Below are 14,451 nucleotides of genomic sequence, written 5' to 3'. Positions count from 1 at the left end.
CTTGTATTTTGCCAGTTTCACTATGATATGTCATGCAGAAGATTGATTCAAGTTACGTCTGAAGGGAGTTTGTGCCTCTTGGATTTCGATGCCTTTTTCCTTCCCCAGATCAGGGAAGTTCTCAGCTATGATTTGTTCGAGTACACCTTCAGCCCCTTTCTCTCTCTTCTTCTTCTTCTGGAATTCCTATGATACGGATATTGTTCCGTTTGATTGCATCACTTAGTTCTCTAATTCTCCCCTCATACTCCTGCACTGTTTTATCTCTCTTTTTCTCGGCTTCCTCTTTTTCCATAATTTTATCTTCTTATCCACCTATTTTCTCCTCTGCCTCTTCAATCCGTGCTATGGCTGCCTCCATTTTATTTTGCATCTCATTTATAGCATTTTTTAGCTCATGGCTATTTCTTAGTCCCTTGATCTCTGCTGTCCTCTATTCATTTTTCAAGCCCAGCGATTAATTTTTGGACTATTATTCTAAATTCTTGTTCCATTATATTGCTTAAATCGGTTTTGATCATTTTGTTAGCTGTCGCTGCTTCCTGGAGTTTCTTCTGAGGAGAATTCTTCCGTTTTGTCATTTTGGGTAATCCCTGGGGTGGCTCCAAACTGCAGGGCACTTCCCCTGTGCTGTCCGGAGTAACTTGTGTTGGTGGGTAGGACCACAGTTAAACCCGATGTCTGCCCCCCAGCCCACCGCTGGGGCGAGAGTCAGACTGGTGTGTACCTTATCTTCCCCCCTCCCAGGGGCAGGACTCATTGTGGAGTGGTGTGGCCCCTGTCTGGGCTACTTGCACACTGCCAGGCTTGTGGTGCTGCTTTGATGGGATCTGGCATATTAGCCGGGGTGGATCCACAAGGTGCACAGGGGCAGGAGGGGCAGACTTAGCTCACTTTGCCATCAGTGGTCTCTTGTGGGAGGGGCCCTGCAGCACGGGGAGGGAGACAGACTCGTCGGAGGGATGGATCCACAGAAGCACAGCGTTGGGCGTTTGTGTGGTGCAAGCAAGTTTGGTGACAGGAACTGGTTTCCTTTGGGATTACGGCTGGGGGATGGGAGAGGGAGATGGCGCTTGCCCTCGCCTCTATTCCCCGCCGAGGTCTGTCCTTCCGGGACTCAACAACTCTCCCTCCTGGTGTCCTCTCGCCCTCCCCAGTCTCAGAAAGCAAAGCTGTTGACCTTTAACATTCCAGATGTTAAGTCCCACTGGCTGTTAGAACTCATGGAGTCCTGCTCCTCCACTTTTTCAAGCCAGACTTTGGGGGCTCTGCTTTGCTGGGCGGGCTGCCCCTCCACCACCCTGGCTCCCTCCTGCCAGTCCTCATAGTGCACACTGCCTCTCCGCCCTTTCTACTCTCTTCCATGGGCCTCTTGTCTACGCTTGGCTCCAGAGAGTCTGTTCTGCTAGTCTTCTGGTGGTTTTCTGGGTTATTCAGGCAGATGTGGGTGGAATCTAAGTGATCAGTTGGATGAGGTGAGCCCAGGGTCCTACTACACCACCATTTTCCCCTCTGAGTCCTCTCAGCTTTTTTAAAAAGTTTATTTATTTATTTTGATACAGAGAGATAGAGAAAGAGAGTGAGCATGAACAGAGAAGGGGCAGAGGGAGAGAGAAGTTCCAAGCAGGCTCTGCACTGTCAGCATGGAGCCTAACCTGGGGTTCAATCCCTTGACCCTGGGATCATGACCTAAGCTGAAATCAAGAGTCAGATGCTTAACCAACTGAACCACCCAGGCACTCCAATAATCACTGGCTTTGATTTACAGTGAGAGATGTGCAACTATTCCTCTCACCTGAATGCTTAAAGACCATTGTAGGGTTATTAATTGGCCTAATTTCAATATTGTTGTGTCTCAGGGAATAAGGGGCCCCAAGAAGAGGGAGAAAGATGAGGGAATGGTCAGTCATTAGGAGTAGTCAGAACACACACAACACTCATCAGTTAAGTTTGCCATTTTATATGAGTGAGGTTTGTGGTACCCCAAAACACTTAACAACAGTAACATCAAAGATCATTGATCATAGATCACCATAACAAATAAAATAATACTAAAAATGTCTGAAATATTTTAAGAATTACCGAAATGTGACATACACAAAGTGAGCAAAAACTGTTGGAAAAATGGTGCCAATAGACTTGTTCAAAATAGGGTTGCCATAACATTCAATATATAAAAATGCAACATCTGCAAACATAATGAAACGAAGCACAATAAAATGAGTTACACCTGTGTTAGAAAACTGACCCTAAGTTTCTATGGGTAGGCCAAACACAGAATCGCCAATGTAATATTGAATGAGAAAAACAGAAGACTAACATTGACTGACTTCAGGATTTACTATAAAAAAACTTACTGTAAAGCAACAGTAACCAAGACAATGGGGTATTGGTGAAAATAGATCAATGGAAGAGAACAGAGAGCCCAGAAATAGACCCACATGAATATAACCAACTGATCTTTGACAAAAGAGCAAAGGCAATAGAATGCAGCAAAGATAGTCTTTTCAACAAATAGCACAGAAACTGTTGAACATCCGCATGCAAAAAAAAAAAAAAAAAAAAAATCAGTGCAGACAGACACCTTATACCCTTCACAAAAATGAACTCACAATGGATCATAGACCTAAATGTAAAATGCAAAAATTTTAGACTCCTAGAAGATAACATAGGAAAAATCTAGATAATTTTGGATTTGGCAATGACTCTTTAGATACAATAGCAAAGGCATAATCCTTGAAAGAAAGAATTGATAAGATGTACTTCATCCAAATTAAATACTTCTGGTCTATGAACAACAATTAGAATACTAGAGAAAGCAAGAGAACACTTACAAAGTAACATATCTCATAAAGAACTGTTGTTCAAAATTTTAAAAAACTCTTAAAATTCAACAATAAAGAAACAAACTTATTAACAAATTAGCCAAAAACCTTAACAGACACCTCAGCAAAGGAGTATATACATAGAAAATAGCATTTGAAAAGATGCTTCACATTGTATATCATCAGGAAAAAGCAAATTAAGCAACAATGAAATACCCCTAAACACCTATTAAAGTGGCCCAAATTTGCAAAATTGACAACTCCAAATGATGATTGGGGATGTCAAGCAACATAAATTCTCTTTCATTACTGGTGGGAATGCGAAATTGTACAACCACTTTGGAAGACAGTTTGGCAATTCTAAATAAAACTGAACATACTATTATTGTGAGATCCAGCAATTGTGCTTCTCAGTATTAACCCAAAGGAATTAAAAACTTATGACCACACAGAAACCTGTATATGGATGCTTATAGCAGCTTTATTCATAATTGCCAAAACTTGAAAGCAACCAAGATATCCTTCAGTAAATGGACGGATAAATAAACTCTGGTACATTTAACCAATGAAATATTACTTAGTTCTAAGAAGAGATGGGCTATCAAGGAAAAATTAGACATGGAGGAAGCTTAAATGTATATTTGCCACATATATGCATATATACCATGTATATATACCATGTATATTATCATGTGAAAGAAGACAATATTATATGATTTCAATTTATATGATATTCTGGAAAAGGCAAAACTATGGAGACAGTAAAAATATTAATGGTTGCCAGGGGTTGGCAGTATGGAGAGGTATGAATATGTGGAGCTTATTAGGACTTTTAGCGCACAGAGGTTTTTTAGGGCAGTGAAAATACTCTGTAGGATATGATAACGATGAATACATGTCATTATACATTTTTCAAAATCGTAGAACGTACAACACCAAGAGTAAACCCTAAGGTAAACTATGGATTTGAGTGATTATAATTTGTTAATGTAAGTTTATCAATTTTAACAAATGTAGCACTCTGATGGGGCATGTTGATGATGTGAGAGTGCAAGTGTTGGGGAAGAGGGCATATGAGAATCTCTGTACACCCTTCTTAATTTTTCTCTGAACCTAAAACTACTCTAAACAAATAAAGTCTTTTTTTAAAAAGCATACTGGGAAAGGGGCACCTGGGTGGCTCAGCTGGTTAAGCATCCAACTCAGTCTCAGCTCAGGTCATGATCTTGCAGTTCGTAAGTTCGAGCCCTGCATTGGCTCTGTGCTGACAGCATGGAGCCTGCCTGCTTGGGATTCTCTCTCTCTCCCTCTCTGCCCCTCCTCCTCCTCCTCCTCTCTCTCTCTCTCTCTCTCTCTCTCTCTCTCTCTCTCTCTCTCTATGTCTCTCTCTCTCTGTATCTCAAAACAAATAAACTTAAAAAAATAATCATTTAAAAAATTAAATTTCTCTTTTAAAAAAAGAGTACTGCGAGCAAGGAAGTCTGAGGAAGACACATGTGGATGGATCTATGAGAGTAAGCATAAAGAATGAAAATCTTTGTGTTGTGTCATTTTATTTAAAAGTTTATTTATTTATTTTGAGAGACAGAGTGTGTGTGAGCACAACTGGAGGAAGGGCAGAGAGGGAGAGAGAGAATGCCAAGCAGGCTTCATGCTGTCAGCACAGAGCACAATGTGGGGCTTGAACTTATGAATGATGAGATCATGACCTGAGCCGATGTCAGGAGTCAGACACTCAACCAACTGGGCCACTCAGGCACCCCTGTATTGTGTCTTAAAGCCCACTAATAAACAACCACTGTGAAAGAGGCACTAAACAACCAAGTAGACAGAATGACTTGGACAGTGATGTCAGCAAATTTCTGCCATAATCCACCTTAGTGCTGGCACAATGAACTCATGAACAGAGTAGCTAGATGTCAGGGATAGAGGTTGTGTATGGAATCAGTGGCATAGGCCCCACACTCACCAAAGCTGATTTAGTTACCATTGCTGCCAAATGTTCAACTTGTCAGCAACAGACACAAATGCCAAGCCCAAGTATTTCAACAACCCTTATAGAAAACTAACCACCCACTTGGTGGCAAGTTGATAACACTGGATCACTTCTATTCTGGCAAGGGCATCAATTCATCTTGACTCGAACTGACCAGAATTCCTACTTACAAGGTCTCAGTCACCATTGCTATCAGGGGGCTTATAAGATCCCTGAACGAGATCCCACATAACATTGCCTCTGACCAAGGGATACACTTACATCCCAGGGGGTTGACAACGGACATTTGATGATAGGATCCACTAGTTCTATCAACTATGAGAGCTGCTGGCCTGGTAGAGCAACAGAACTGTTTTTTGAAGGTGTAGCTGTGAAACCAGCTTGGATATGATCTTAGGAAATGGGACATCAACTTCTAGGATAAACTGAAGACCATTATAAGTTGTTGTGTCTCCAGTAAGTAGAATACACGTGTGTGGAGGAAAAGGATAAAGGTAGTAGTAATCCATTTACCATCAGTATAAGTGATTTAACTAGGGAAATTTCTAATCCTTTTAACTTTAGGTTCTGGGGTCTAGACCAGAGCTGTCCAATAGAAATACAACGTGAATCACACATATAATTTTAAATTTCCTAGGAGTCACATTAAAAAGAATAAAAGAAAAAGGATGAAATTAATTTTAATTTTATGTACTTTATGTACCTATTCATATCAGACACATTTCAAGTGTTCAATGGCCACATGATGCTAGTAGCTCCTGTACTGGACAGTGCCAGTCTAGAGATCCAGGTTCCCAGAGCGGGAATGCTTCTACTAGGGACCCAGAAGGCACTTAATCACTTTAAGCTCCTTAGGCCAAGAAGCTAGCAGGCAAGCAAAGAAGTTACTGTACTGACAGGGTAATTGACTATCATCAGGGTCATCAGTAACAGAGCAGGGGCAGAGAATTCATTAGGCACTCTTGGTATTCTGCTGCCCAATTTTGGTGATTAATTGTCAAGTGCAGCAACCACAGCCTGAGAGGTCATGATGACCAGGGGCTCAGGTCCCTCAGAGATGACAAGGATGACATGGAGGTCATCCTTCTTGGTAAGCCCCCCAAGATCAGCAGAGACACTAGCTGAGAATAAAGGGACTCTAGTTTGGGTGACAGGGGAGGAAAAGAGGAGTACTTGTTGTTGTCTCCAGACAAGCTGTAGTAGTGTGAGTCAGCCCTTCTAGTATAAGCTCCCTGGGAAAAGGAACCAACTAGAATCCTGGAATATCTGTTCCAAGATGGGGTGAAATTTCTATACAAAGCAAGCGGACAGTAGAGGGTGGTGTGACACATAGCTCAGATCCCCCTTTTAGGACCAAAGCACTCACTTCCCCAGCTGTCTGAGGTGTTGGCTGCAGAGAGCTGATAGTTGAGGGCCCCTCTGGGTATTGTCTCAGCCAAAGAGTGCTGACTGAGGTTATAGCCTTCCCACAGGCAGCCAAATCTCTTTTGAGTCAATTAGAAAGGAAAAACAAACAAACAAACAAACAAACAATCCCTATTTCAGTGAGGGACTACTCCAAAGGGCCATCTTAGCTTTAGAGCTTCATCTATGGGATCTGCTGAGGCCTACTGTAACTGCCCTGCACTTCAGCATCTACCTTCACCAATTTTGCTTTCTTCATTTCTTTAAAGGTGTTATGACTAAGAACATACACCAACAAACCTCCTTCCACGCATCTCCAACTCCAAGAAATTTGTTAGAGGACACATGTGCATTATGTAAAACACCAGGGTGATAACTAGGTAAGAAGGTAGGAATTAACAGTTTTCATCACCACCCCCATTCATTTATAATCACATGCCAGTTTCATGATGCCCTTTGGTGGCTGTGTAGGAGAGAAAAAGACATGGTCATTCTCTCCTGACCATCCCTCATTTCAGAAGAAGCATGGCTCTTCTCTTGGCATATGCTTCTTGAGGTTGGAGACTCTCAAACCTATCTCTGAGTTGTAAACACTTACCTACTTTAGGTGCTTTTTCACAATATATTTTATAGTCATCACTAATCTTCTGTATGGCCATCTTTGGATACTTATAGCAGAGTTCCCCAAAGGACATTTTCTCTAGGTCTATTAAGTAGGAAAGAAAGGTATAGAGTCTGATTGCCCACTCTAGCTCAAAGATTTATACACTTTTTATTGAAGGTATTACCTTTAAAATGCTAGTTAAGTAGGACAATAGTATTTTCTTTTTTTATGTTAACAGTTTAATTGAGGAACACAGGAAATGATGATTGGTCTAATTTATTTTACTATCTGTGCCCCTTCTGGTAAAGAGCTGATAGAAAAATTTTTTTAAATATGAAATTTATTGTCAAATTGGTTTCCATACAACACCCAGTCCTCATCCCAAAAGGTGCCCTCCTCAGTACTCATCACCCACCCTCCCCTCCTCCCTACCCCCCATCAACCCTCAGTTTGTTCTCAGTTTTTATTTTTTATTTTTTTAAATTTTTTTTCAATGTTTATTTTTTTTTGGGACAGAGAGAGACAGAGCATGAACGGGGGAGGGGCAGAGAGAGAGGGAGACACAGAATCGGAAACAGGCTCCAGGCTCTGAGCCATCAGCCCAGAGCCTGACGCGGGGCTCGAACTCCTGGACCGCGAGATCGTGACCTGGCTGAAGTCGGATGCTTAACCGACTGCGCCACCCAGGCGCCCCTGTTCTCAGTTTTTAAAAGTCTCTTATGCTTTGGCTCTCTCCCTCTCTAACCTCTTTTTTTTTTTTTTTTTTTACAATAGTGTTTTAATAAAATGTTTACACAAGGAATACAAGTTCCCCAGGCCAAATTAGAAGCAAGGAAATATCTTCTCTCCTCTCTAGACTGAAAGGATTCTTCCCTTCTTGGGGACACCTGACCCATGGAGATTTCCTGCCTGAGGGATACTAGGGTAACTGAGATATGACTTTGAAGTAAGTACTAATTGTTAACAGATATACAAGAAGTAATTCATCCAAATGAGTATTGATCCCTTCAAAGCAGCCATGTGTTGTGAATTGCAAATGTATTTCAAACATTCTACCATTGCTTCAAAGAATTTGGCACACCTAGGGATGATATATTTCAAATAATGCGCTAGGACCTTTCTCTTTCTTGGCTCTGCCTTTGGGAATTACTTTAAGAATTAACAGCTCACGTATCTGAATATCATTAACAGTTGCAAATCATTGTCCCTTGAGAGTAAATTATTTTTTCTAGAAATAGGCATACACCATTTCTAGTCATGCATAGTGAATTGAGAGGAAATACCTCTTTTGTATCCAAAATCAGATGAGACAGGAAGACTGAGACATCAAGGAAGTTTTAATCATGTACTGGGCAATAGATGCACATTAGCAGCACCTTGCTTCCTACCAACATGAAAACATTCAATCATGTTGTGAGTTTTGAGATTTAAAGTAAGTCTAATCTCACATAGTTCTCCAGGAACTCTCTTAAGGCAGTCCAGTGTTTTCTGAAGGTTATAAAGGTGGAATCTAGAAGGAATACTGGGGTGTGGACTCACAAATGTCGGTTGTCCTTATGTCAGTGTTGTCACTGTCATCATTATCATCTATCAGCCAGGGAACTATGGCTGTAAGTTGTAAGCACAGTATATCATTCCTGCAATAGATTCAGGTTTCTAGTTGTGGGGCAATCCCTCCCTTGCTGACCAACCTTGGACAAGTCTTCCCACTTCTCAGAGACTCATTTTCTCCATATGAAAGCTGAAAGTATTCTAGTTCTGGTGCTCTGTGAGTTTATGGTGCAGCCTGAGTGGAGGCATCAGCCTACCTGGGAGTCAGGGCTCTGGGTTGGGCAAATGTACAGGAGGCCTTTCATCAGGGCCTTGCATTTCAAAAAAGAGACTTGCATTTCAAAAAAGCAGTGGTGGAAGAAGTCATAATGTGTTCTGGGGGAGAGGGAAGAGGAATCACCATGGAGAGTACTTCTCACTCTTCTTAGCCATCCCTGGCACTCCAAGACCACCAAAGGAATGCCTATTGCTCAGTATGTGTATGGTGATATTTATCAGCCATCCTTTCTTCCACTTTTTTCTTGATTTCTGAGATACATTCTGGAATGTTCAGGATTTAGAAAGAAGGTAAAACTATGATATGAAACAGCGGGCTTGTTCATGCTAGATTTAAATAATTCATGCCCAAACATGGTTCTGAGAGGCAAGAATTTTGTATATGGAGTGCACATCAAAGTTTTATAAGAGTTGAATATTACATTTTTTAGTGTAATCTAATAATTACTACTTATTGAATGCTTGCTTGCTGTGTAAAAGCATTGCCTTCAATCCCCTCAACAATCCTACCAAATAGGGGCCATTATCTCCACTCCTTAGTTGGTGAAATGAGTCTCAAAGAGATAAGTAACTTGTCCAGGCTCACAGAGCAGAGGAATTATGGAATTGAATTTCCAAAATTTTTGCTTACTATTACTGAAAAGAATCTATTCAAAGTCCCCCACACCCACCCCCAAAGCCAGGCTTACAGACAAAACTCATAGGTGTTTGTACTTGGCTCTAACTGTTTGTTTTTCTAGGTCATGGTGCCCTCCATTCTCAGGAAGTAGACCCCACCTACAAAATATTCTTCTCTAGCCAGACCACAACCCACATCCCACACAAGTCTCAGACGAAGCCCCTCAAAAAGCCTGCCACCTCCTGCTCTCCCTAAGAGTTGACCCCCTTCCCACAAGCCCACCATGGGTGCAGCTGAAACCCTCTCACATCCTTCAAAACCTTTAAAAGGCCCAGCCCAACAGAAACTCAGAGCTGACATCTGTCTTGATGTGTGGCCCCTCTCCCTTGGAGAGTAAATAAACTCTGTCCTGCTTATTGTTCTACTCTTTGTGCAATTCTTTGCTGCCCACATCACCAGCCACCCTGCTGTGTTTTGAAAAGTGTAGGTCATGTGGCACCTCGGAGGCTCAGTGGGTTCAGTGTCTGACTCTTGATTTCAGCTTAGGTCTCAGGTCATGATCCCAGGATCTTGGGATTGAGCCCTGCGTCAGGCTCCTTGCTAAGCATGGAGACTGCTGAAGTTTCTCTCTCTCTCTCTCTCTCTTCTTCTCTTCCCCCTCCCCTACTCTCTCTCTCTAAAAAAAGTGTAGGTCATGAATCAACACCATGTCAAAAAATTGTCATCACCAGGTTTTACAAAACTAAATAGAATAAAATATTCTAATATAGTATATTAGAGTATATCATCTTATATAATAAGGGTAAGTATTGCTTTGAGAAAGTATTTTCCACATATATGCACGCACATATATGCAAGTATATGTTCCCTGAAGTCAAATGTATTTATTGCGGATCGAAGTTTGAGAAATACTGCAGAATCCTGATGGCCTCAGCATAGATAATTAAAGCAGTTTGTTCAACTTTGATATTAATGGCTAACATTATTGGACTTTTACTATTGCCAACCATTGTGGTAGTAGCTTTCATAGATGACATTGGGTCATCTTCACAACAAACCTATTACTATTAGTCCCATTTTAGAGACAAGAAAACGGGATTAAAGAGAGGTTAAATATATTGCTAAAGTTTACAGTCACTAGCAGAGTTAGGATATAACCCAGACCTCTGGGACAGTGGAGACTTGTGTTCCTAACCACTCCTCTTCACTGCCTGAGTGGGCTGCTGTGTTATGTTAGGAGAGGGGAGTAGCTATTAAAAATATATTCACAGAATTTCTTGGACATGACTCTGAAGGAGGTGTGGTAAGGTGGAACATGCTTATCAGACATAAAAAAAAAATGAGGTATTTTATAACTGAGGTGATGCTTTGCTGACTCGCCAAACTTGAGTGCTCTGGGTCCCTTCAGGGTTAGTAGAGGCCAGTCAGTCAGTAAGATCCTGGCTCTGCCACTTACTGTGTGACCTTGGGAAAGTCACTTATCTTCTCTGTGCCTCAGTTACTCAGTATTTACCTCACAGGTTATTTGAATATCAAATGGGGTAAATCTTTGCATTGCACAGTACTGATGTGCAGGAAATAATCACTAAATGTTAAATATTAATATTTTGAAGTTGTCTATATGTTAGGGCAAAAAAAAAAAAAAAAAATCATGATGACTGCCCTTACCTGCTTGAAGCACCGGAGACTTTAGTTCTACCTGGAGAGACCCGCCTTGTCTCAGGTCCTCAGTAGCTATCTTTTGCCACTGCAGAGAATCCATTTTCTCCATGTTAGCCAGACCCTGGCTTAGCTCCAGGGATTCCTCACACCTCTTATAAAGAAGAATGTTCTCTTCTTTGCTTATAGATCCTTTTTTATGCCATTTGTCTCTGATGAACTTGGTCTGAGTCTAAGAGAAGGGAATGGGGGCAGATAGCATTTGCTATAAGAACTAGACCAGAAGCAAGATTTGTAATAGCCCAGTCCTCCTGTGCCTCCTTGTCAGGTAAACTTATGTTGATTGCTTTCATTTTGTTAAGAACCATTGCTCCTTTACACGGCAGCCCCTACCCTCTTCTAATGAAACCCATTTATGCAAGGGAGAAATTCTATACGAATGTGACTTGTTCAAAGTCAGCTATTGCACTTGTGTCTTTTTCCTTGAGAGACCATGTCAACTCCCAGTTGCCTCTGGGAGAAATAAAAGTTTCCTTTACTTCGACAAGTAAGGCTTTTAAGAGAGAAGTGGTTCTTTTTTCTTCCTAGAACCTCTTGATTCCTCCCCAACTCAAAGTCCCTCCTACTGTAAAAATGAGAAACCAGTAGTCCTCTTCATCCAGGAATTCATCATACCAGGGACTGAGCATCTGAAATCCAAACAGGACAACAACATGATGAGGGGATGCACAGTTTGCTGCATCTCTCATGCTAGTGTTCATGTGGGAGAAGAGCAGCCTACAGATTCTGGATTCTCTAATATGGAGATATAATCTAACAGTAAGCATTAGCCATGACCAACCAGGAGGCAACCTTTATCTCTCTGAATATGGCAGCTTGTGCAGTCTTTCTCTGAATCTCAAAAAACGGTAGTTGATATTTACTTAAGAAAAGATATAATTTGGAGGGGCAAGATGGTGGAACAGCGTGTATGCTTTTTTTTTTTTTTTTTTTTTTTTTTTGCATCTCTTGTCCATGAAATACAGCCAGATCAACACTAAACCATCCTGTACACCTAGAAAACATACTTGAGGATTAACACAACAATCTGCACAAACCTGAACCCCAGAACTCAGCAGGTATGTGGCATGGAGAGGTGAACTGGGAAAGAGAGAAGCCACAGAGGGCAGGGAGCTGTTTTTGCTTGTGGAGAGAGGATGAAGATGGGGGAAGGGAGTACAGGAAAAGCACCCCCCACCCCGCGCCAAAAGCAGCTGAAGAGAAAGTGGAAAAGTGGAAACAGCTACAGGGACTGAACAAAAAAGGGAGAAAGGAGGAAGGAGAGGGTTTAAATTCCATTAAGACTCTATAAACAGGGGGAGAGCAGAGTCTGAAACTCCACAGCTCTATACCTGGCAGTGCTCTGGAGGGAAGGGTGAATCCCCAGGAGCAAAAAGCAAGGTCCAAGGGGTCCTTGGGCCAAATGGGGAGAGGTGGTTCCCCTGCTGGGAGGACATTTGGTAGAGGCTCTGCAGCCACCCCACAAGGAAAGATCCCAGTGGACCCTGGAGAACAGCCACGTTTGATGGTGCTGAAACAAGGACGTTAAGGGTGAAGCCTGGTGCCAGATGTGTGTTGTAATTTACCATATCTCTGAACTGCTGCTGCTACATGATCGCGTGAACTTTTTCTGGGGTGGCTGGCACCTAGCCACAGTCTGGGCATTGGCAGCAGCATGGTCCCATGAACATTCCTGGGGGTAGGCGGGCACCCAGTCATTGCTCAGTGAGACCCTCCCCCAGAAGGTCTGAGTGGGTCAAACCTCAGTCCCACAGAAGTGATGGGTTGGGAAACACAGCCACATCTGAGATAAAACTCAGGAGGGAGGGGTCACCTGGCAACCTGATGGCTTGGTCACGGACAGTGTAAAAGCGGGAGTGGATGGAAGCCACATACAAAGAACAGGTGTGCGGTTGCTGATCAAGGAGAACAGAGTTCCGATACTAGAGACTGGGTAACTGGGTGACACCATTTTCACCCCTCCCGCGAATGCACATATACCTACAAGTGCCACAGCAATCCACCCAGTAAGCTAAGTAGCGCCATCTAGTGGAGAATGGAGATGTTACGCTAAGCCCTGCCCAACTGGGCCAACCTCACTATTCAGGAACACCACAAGTTTCTCTGCCTGCTTAGTTTATGGACTATAAAGTGCTTTGTACTTTGACTTCTAGGGGAAACTGATGCAATTTGAATTGTATTTCAGTCTGTTTGCTGGTCTGTCTATTCAATTTTTTTCTTTTTCTTTTCCTTTCTTATTCTTGAATATGGAAAAAGAAAAAATATTTTTATTTTCAATTTTTATTAAAAATATTTTTCTTGGGGCACCTGGGTGGCTCAGTCGGTTAAGCAGCCGACTTCGGCTGAGGTCATGATCTCGTGGTCCGTGAGTTCGAGCCCTGCGTCAGGCTCTGTGCTGACAGCTCAGAGCCTGGAGCCTGTTTCGGATTCTGTGTCTCCCTCTCTCTGACCCTCCCCTGCTCATGCTCTGTCTCTCCCTGTCTCAAAAATAAAAGGTAAAAAATAAATAAATAAAAATATTTTTCTTTAATTTTTTTCTGCTATATATTTTTTTGTAAATTTTTCAAATTATATTTTACTTCCACCATTTCATTTTATTCTATTTCATTGTATTCATTTTTTCAAATTTTCAAATGTTGTCCCTTTTTCTTCATTTCTTTTTTTTCAAATTTTCAAACGTTGTCTTTTTTCTTTTTTTTCTTTCTTTTTCTCATTTCTTTTTTTTCTTTTTCTTTATCTTTTCTAATTTTTCCCTTTTTTCTCATCTCTATCAAACTCCTTTTAACAACCAGAGCAAAACACACCTAGGATAGCATCGTTTATTTGATTTTTTTGTGTGTTGTTTTTAATATTTTAATCTTAACTTTTTAACTTATTATTTCCTTTTCTTCCTTCAAAATGATGAAATGAAGGAATTCACCCCAAAAGAAAAAGCAGGAAGAAATGACAGCCAGGGACTTAATTAACACAGATACAAGCAAGATGTCTGAACCAGAATTTAGAATCACAATAATAAGAATATTAGCTGGGATTGAAAACAGATTAGAATCTCTTTCTGTGAGATAAAAGAAGTAAAAGCTAGTCAGGATGAAGTACAAAATGCTATAACTGAGCTGCAGTCTCGAATGGATGCCATGGCATCAAGGATGGATGTGGCCGGGCAGCGAAACAGCAATATAAAGGACAAATTTATGGAGAATAATGAAGCAGAAAAAAAAGGGAGACTCAGGCAAAAAAGCACGATTTAAGAATTAGAGAAATCAGTGACTCATTAAAAAGGAACAACATCAGAATCATAGGGATCCCAGGAGATGAAGAGAGAGAAAGAGGGGTAGAAGGGTTATGTGAGCAAATCACAGTGGAAACTTTCCTAACCTGGGGAAAGACACAGACATCAAAATCCAGGAAGCACAGAGGACACCCATTAGATTAAAACAAAAAAAAAACCCTGACCATC

General features: G+C 41.5%; 1 protein-coding gene across 1 annotated transcript in view; it reads right to left on the bottom strand.

Moving 5' to 3' along the window:
• Positions 1 to 14,451, bottom strand: part of RGSL1 (regulator of G protein signaling like 1) — a 105,538-nt gene that overhangs the window by 66,543 nt on the left and 24,544 nt on the right. Inside the window, exons 8-10 of the mRNA XM_086693359.1 lie at positions 11,561 to 11,623; positions 10,944 to 11,166; positions 6,824 to 6,931 (exon numbers count right to left, since the gene is read on the bottom strand). Of these exons, the coding sequence (XP_086549485.1) occupies positions 6,824 to 6,931; positions 10,944 to 11,166; positions 11,561 to 11,623 (394 nt within the window). The remainder of the gene's footprint in view (positions 1 to 6,823; positions 6,932 to 10,943; positions 11,167 to 11,560; positions 11,624 to 14,451) is intronic.

Source organism: Puma concolor, chromosome E4 (genome assembly GCF_028749965.1).
Source record: "Puma concolor isolate L17-30 chromosome E4, mPumCon1.1.hap2, whole genome shotgun sequence".
Taxonomy (NCBI): Eukaryota; Metazoa; Chordata; class Mammalia; order Carnivora; family Felidae; genus Puma; species Puma concolor.
Note: the sequence above shows the minus strand (reverse complement) of the source record. Positions and strands in the feature narration are given on the sequence as shown.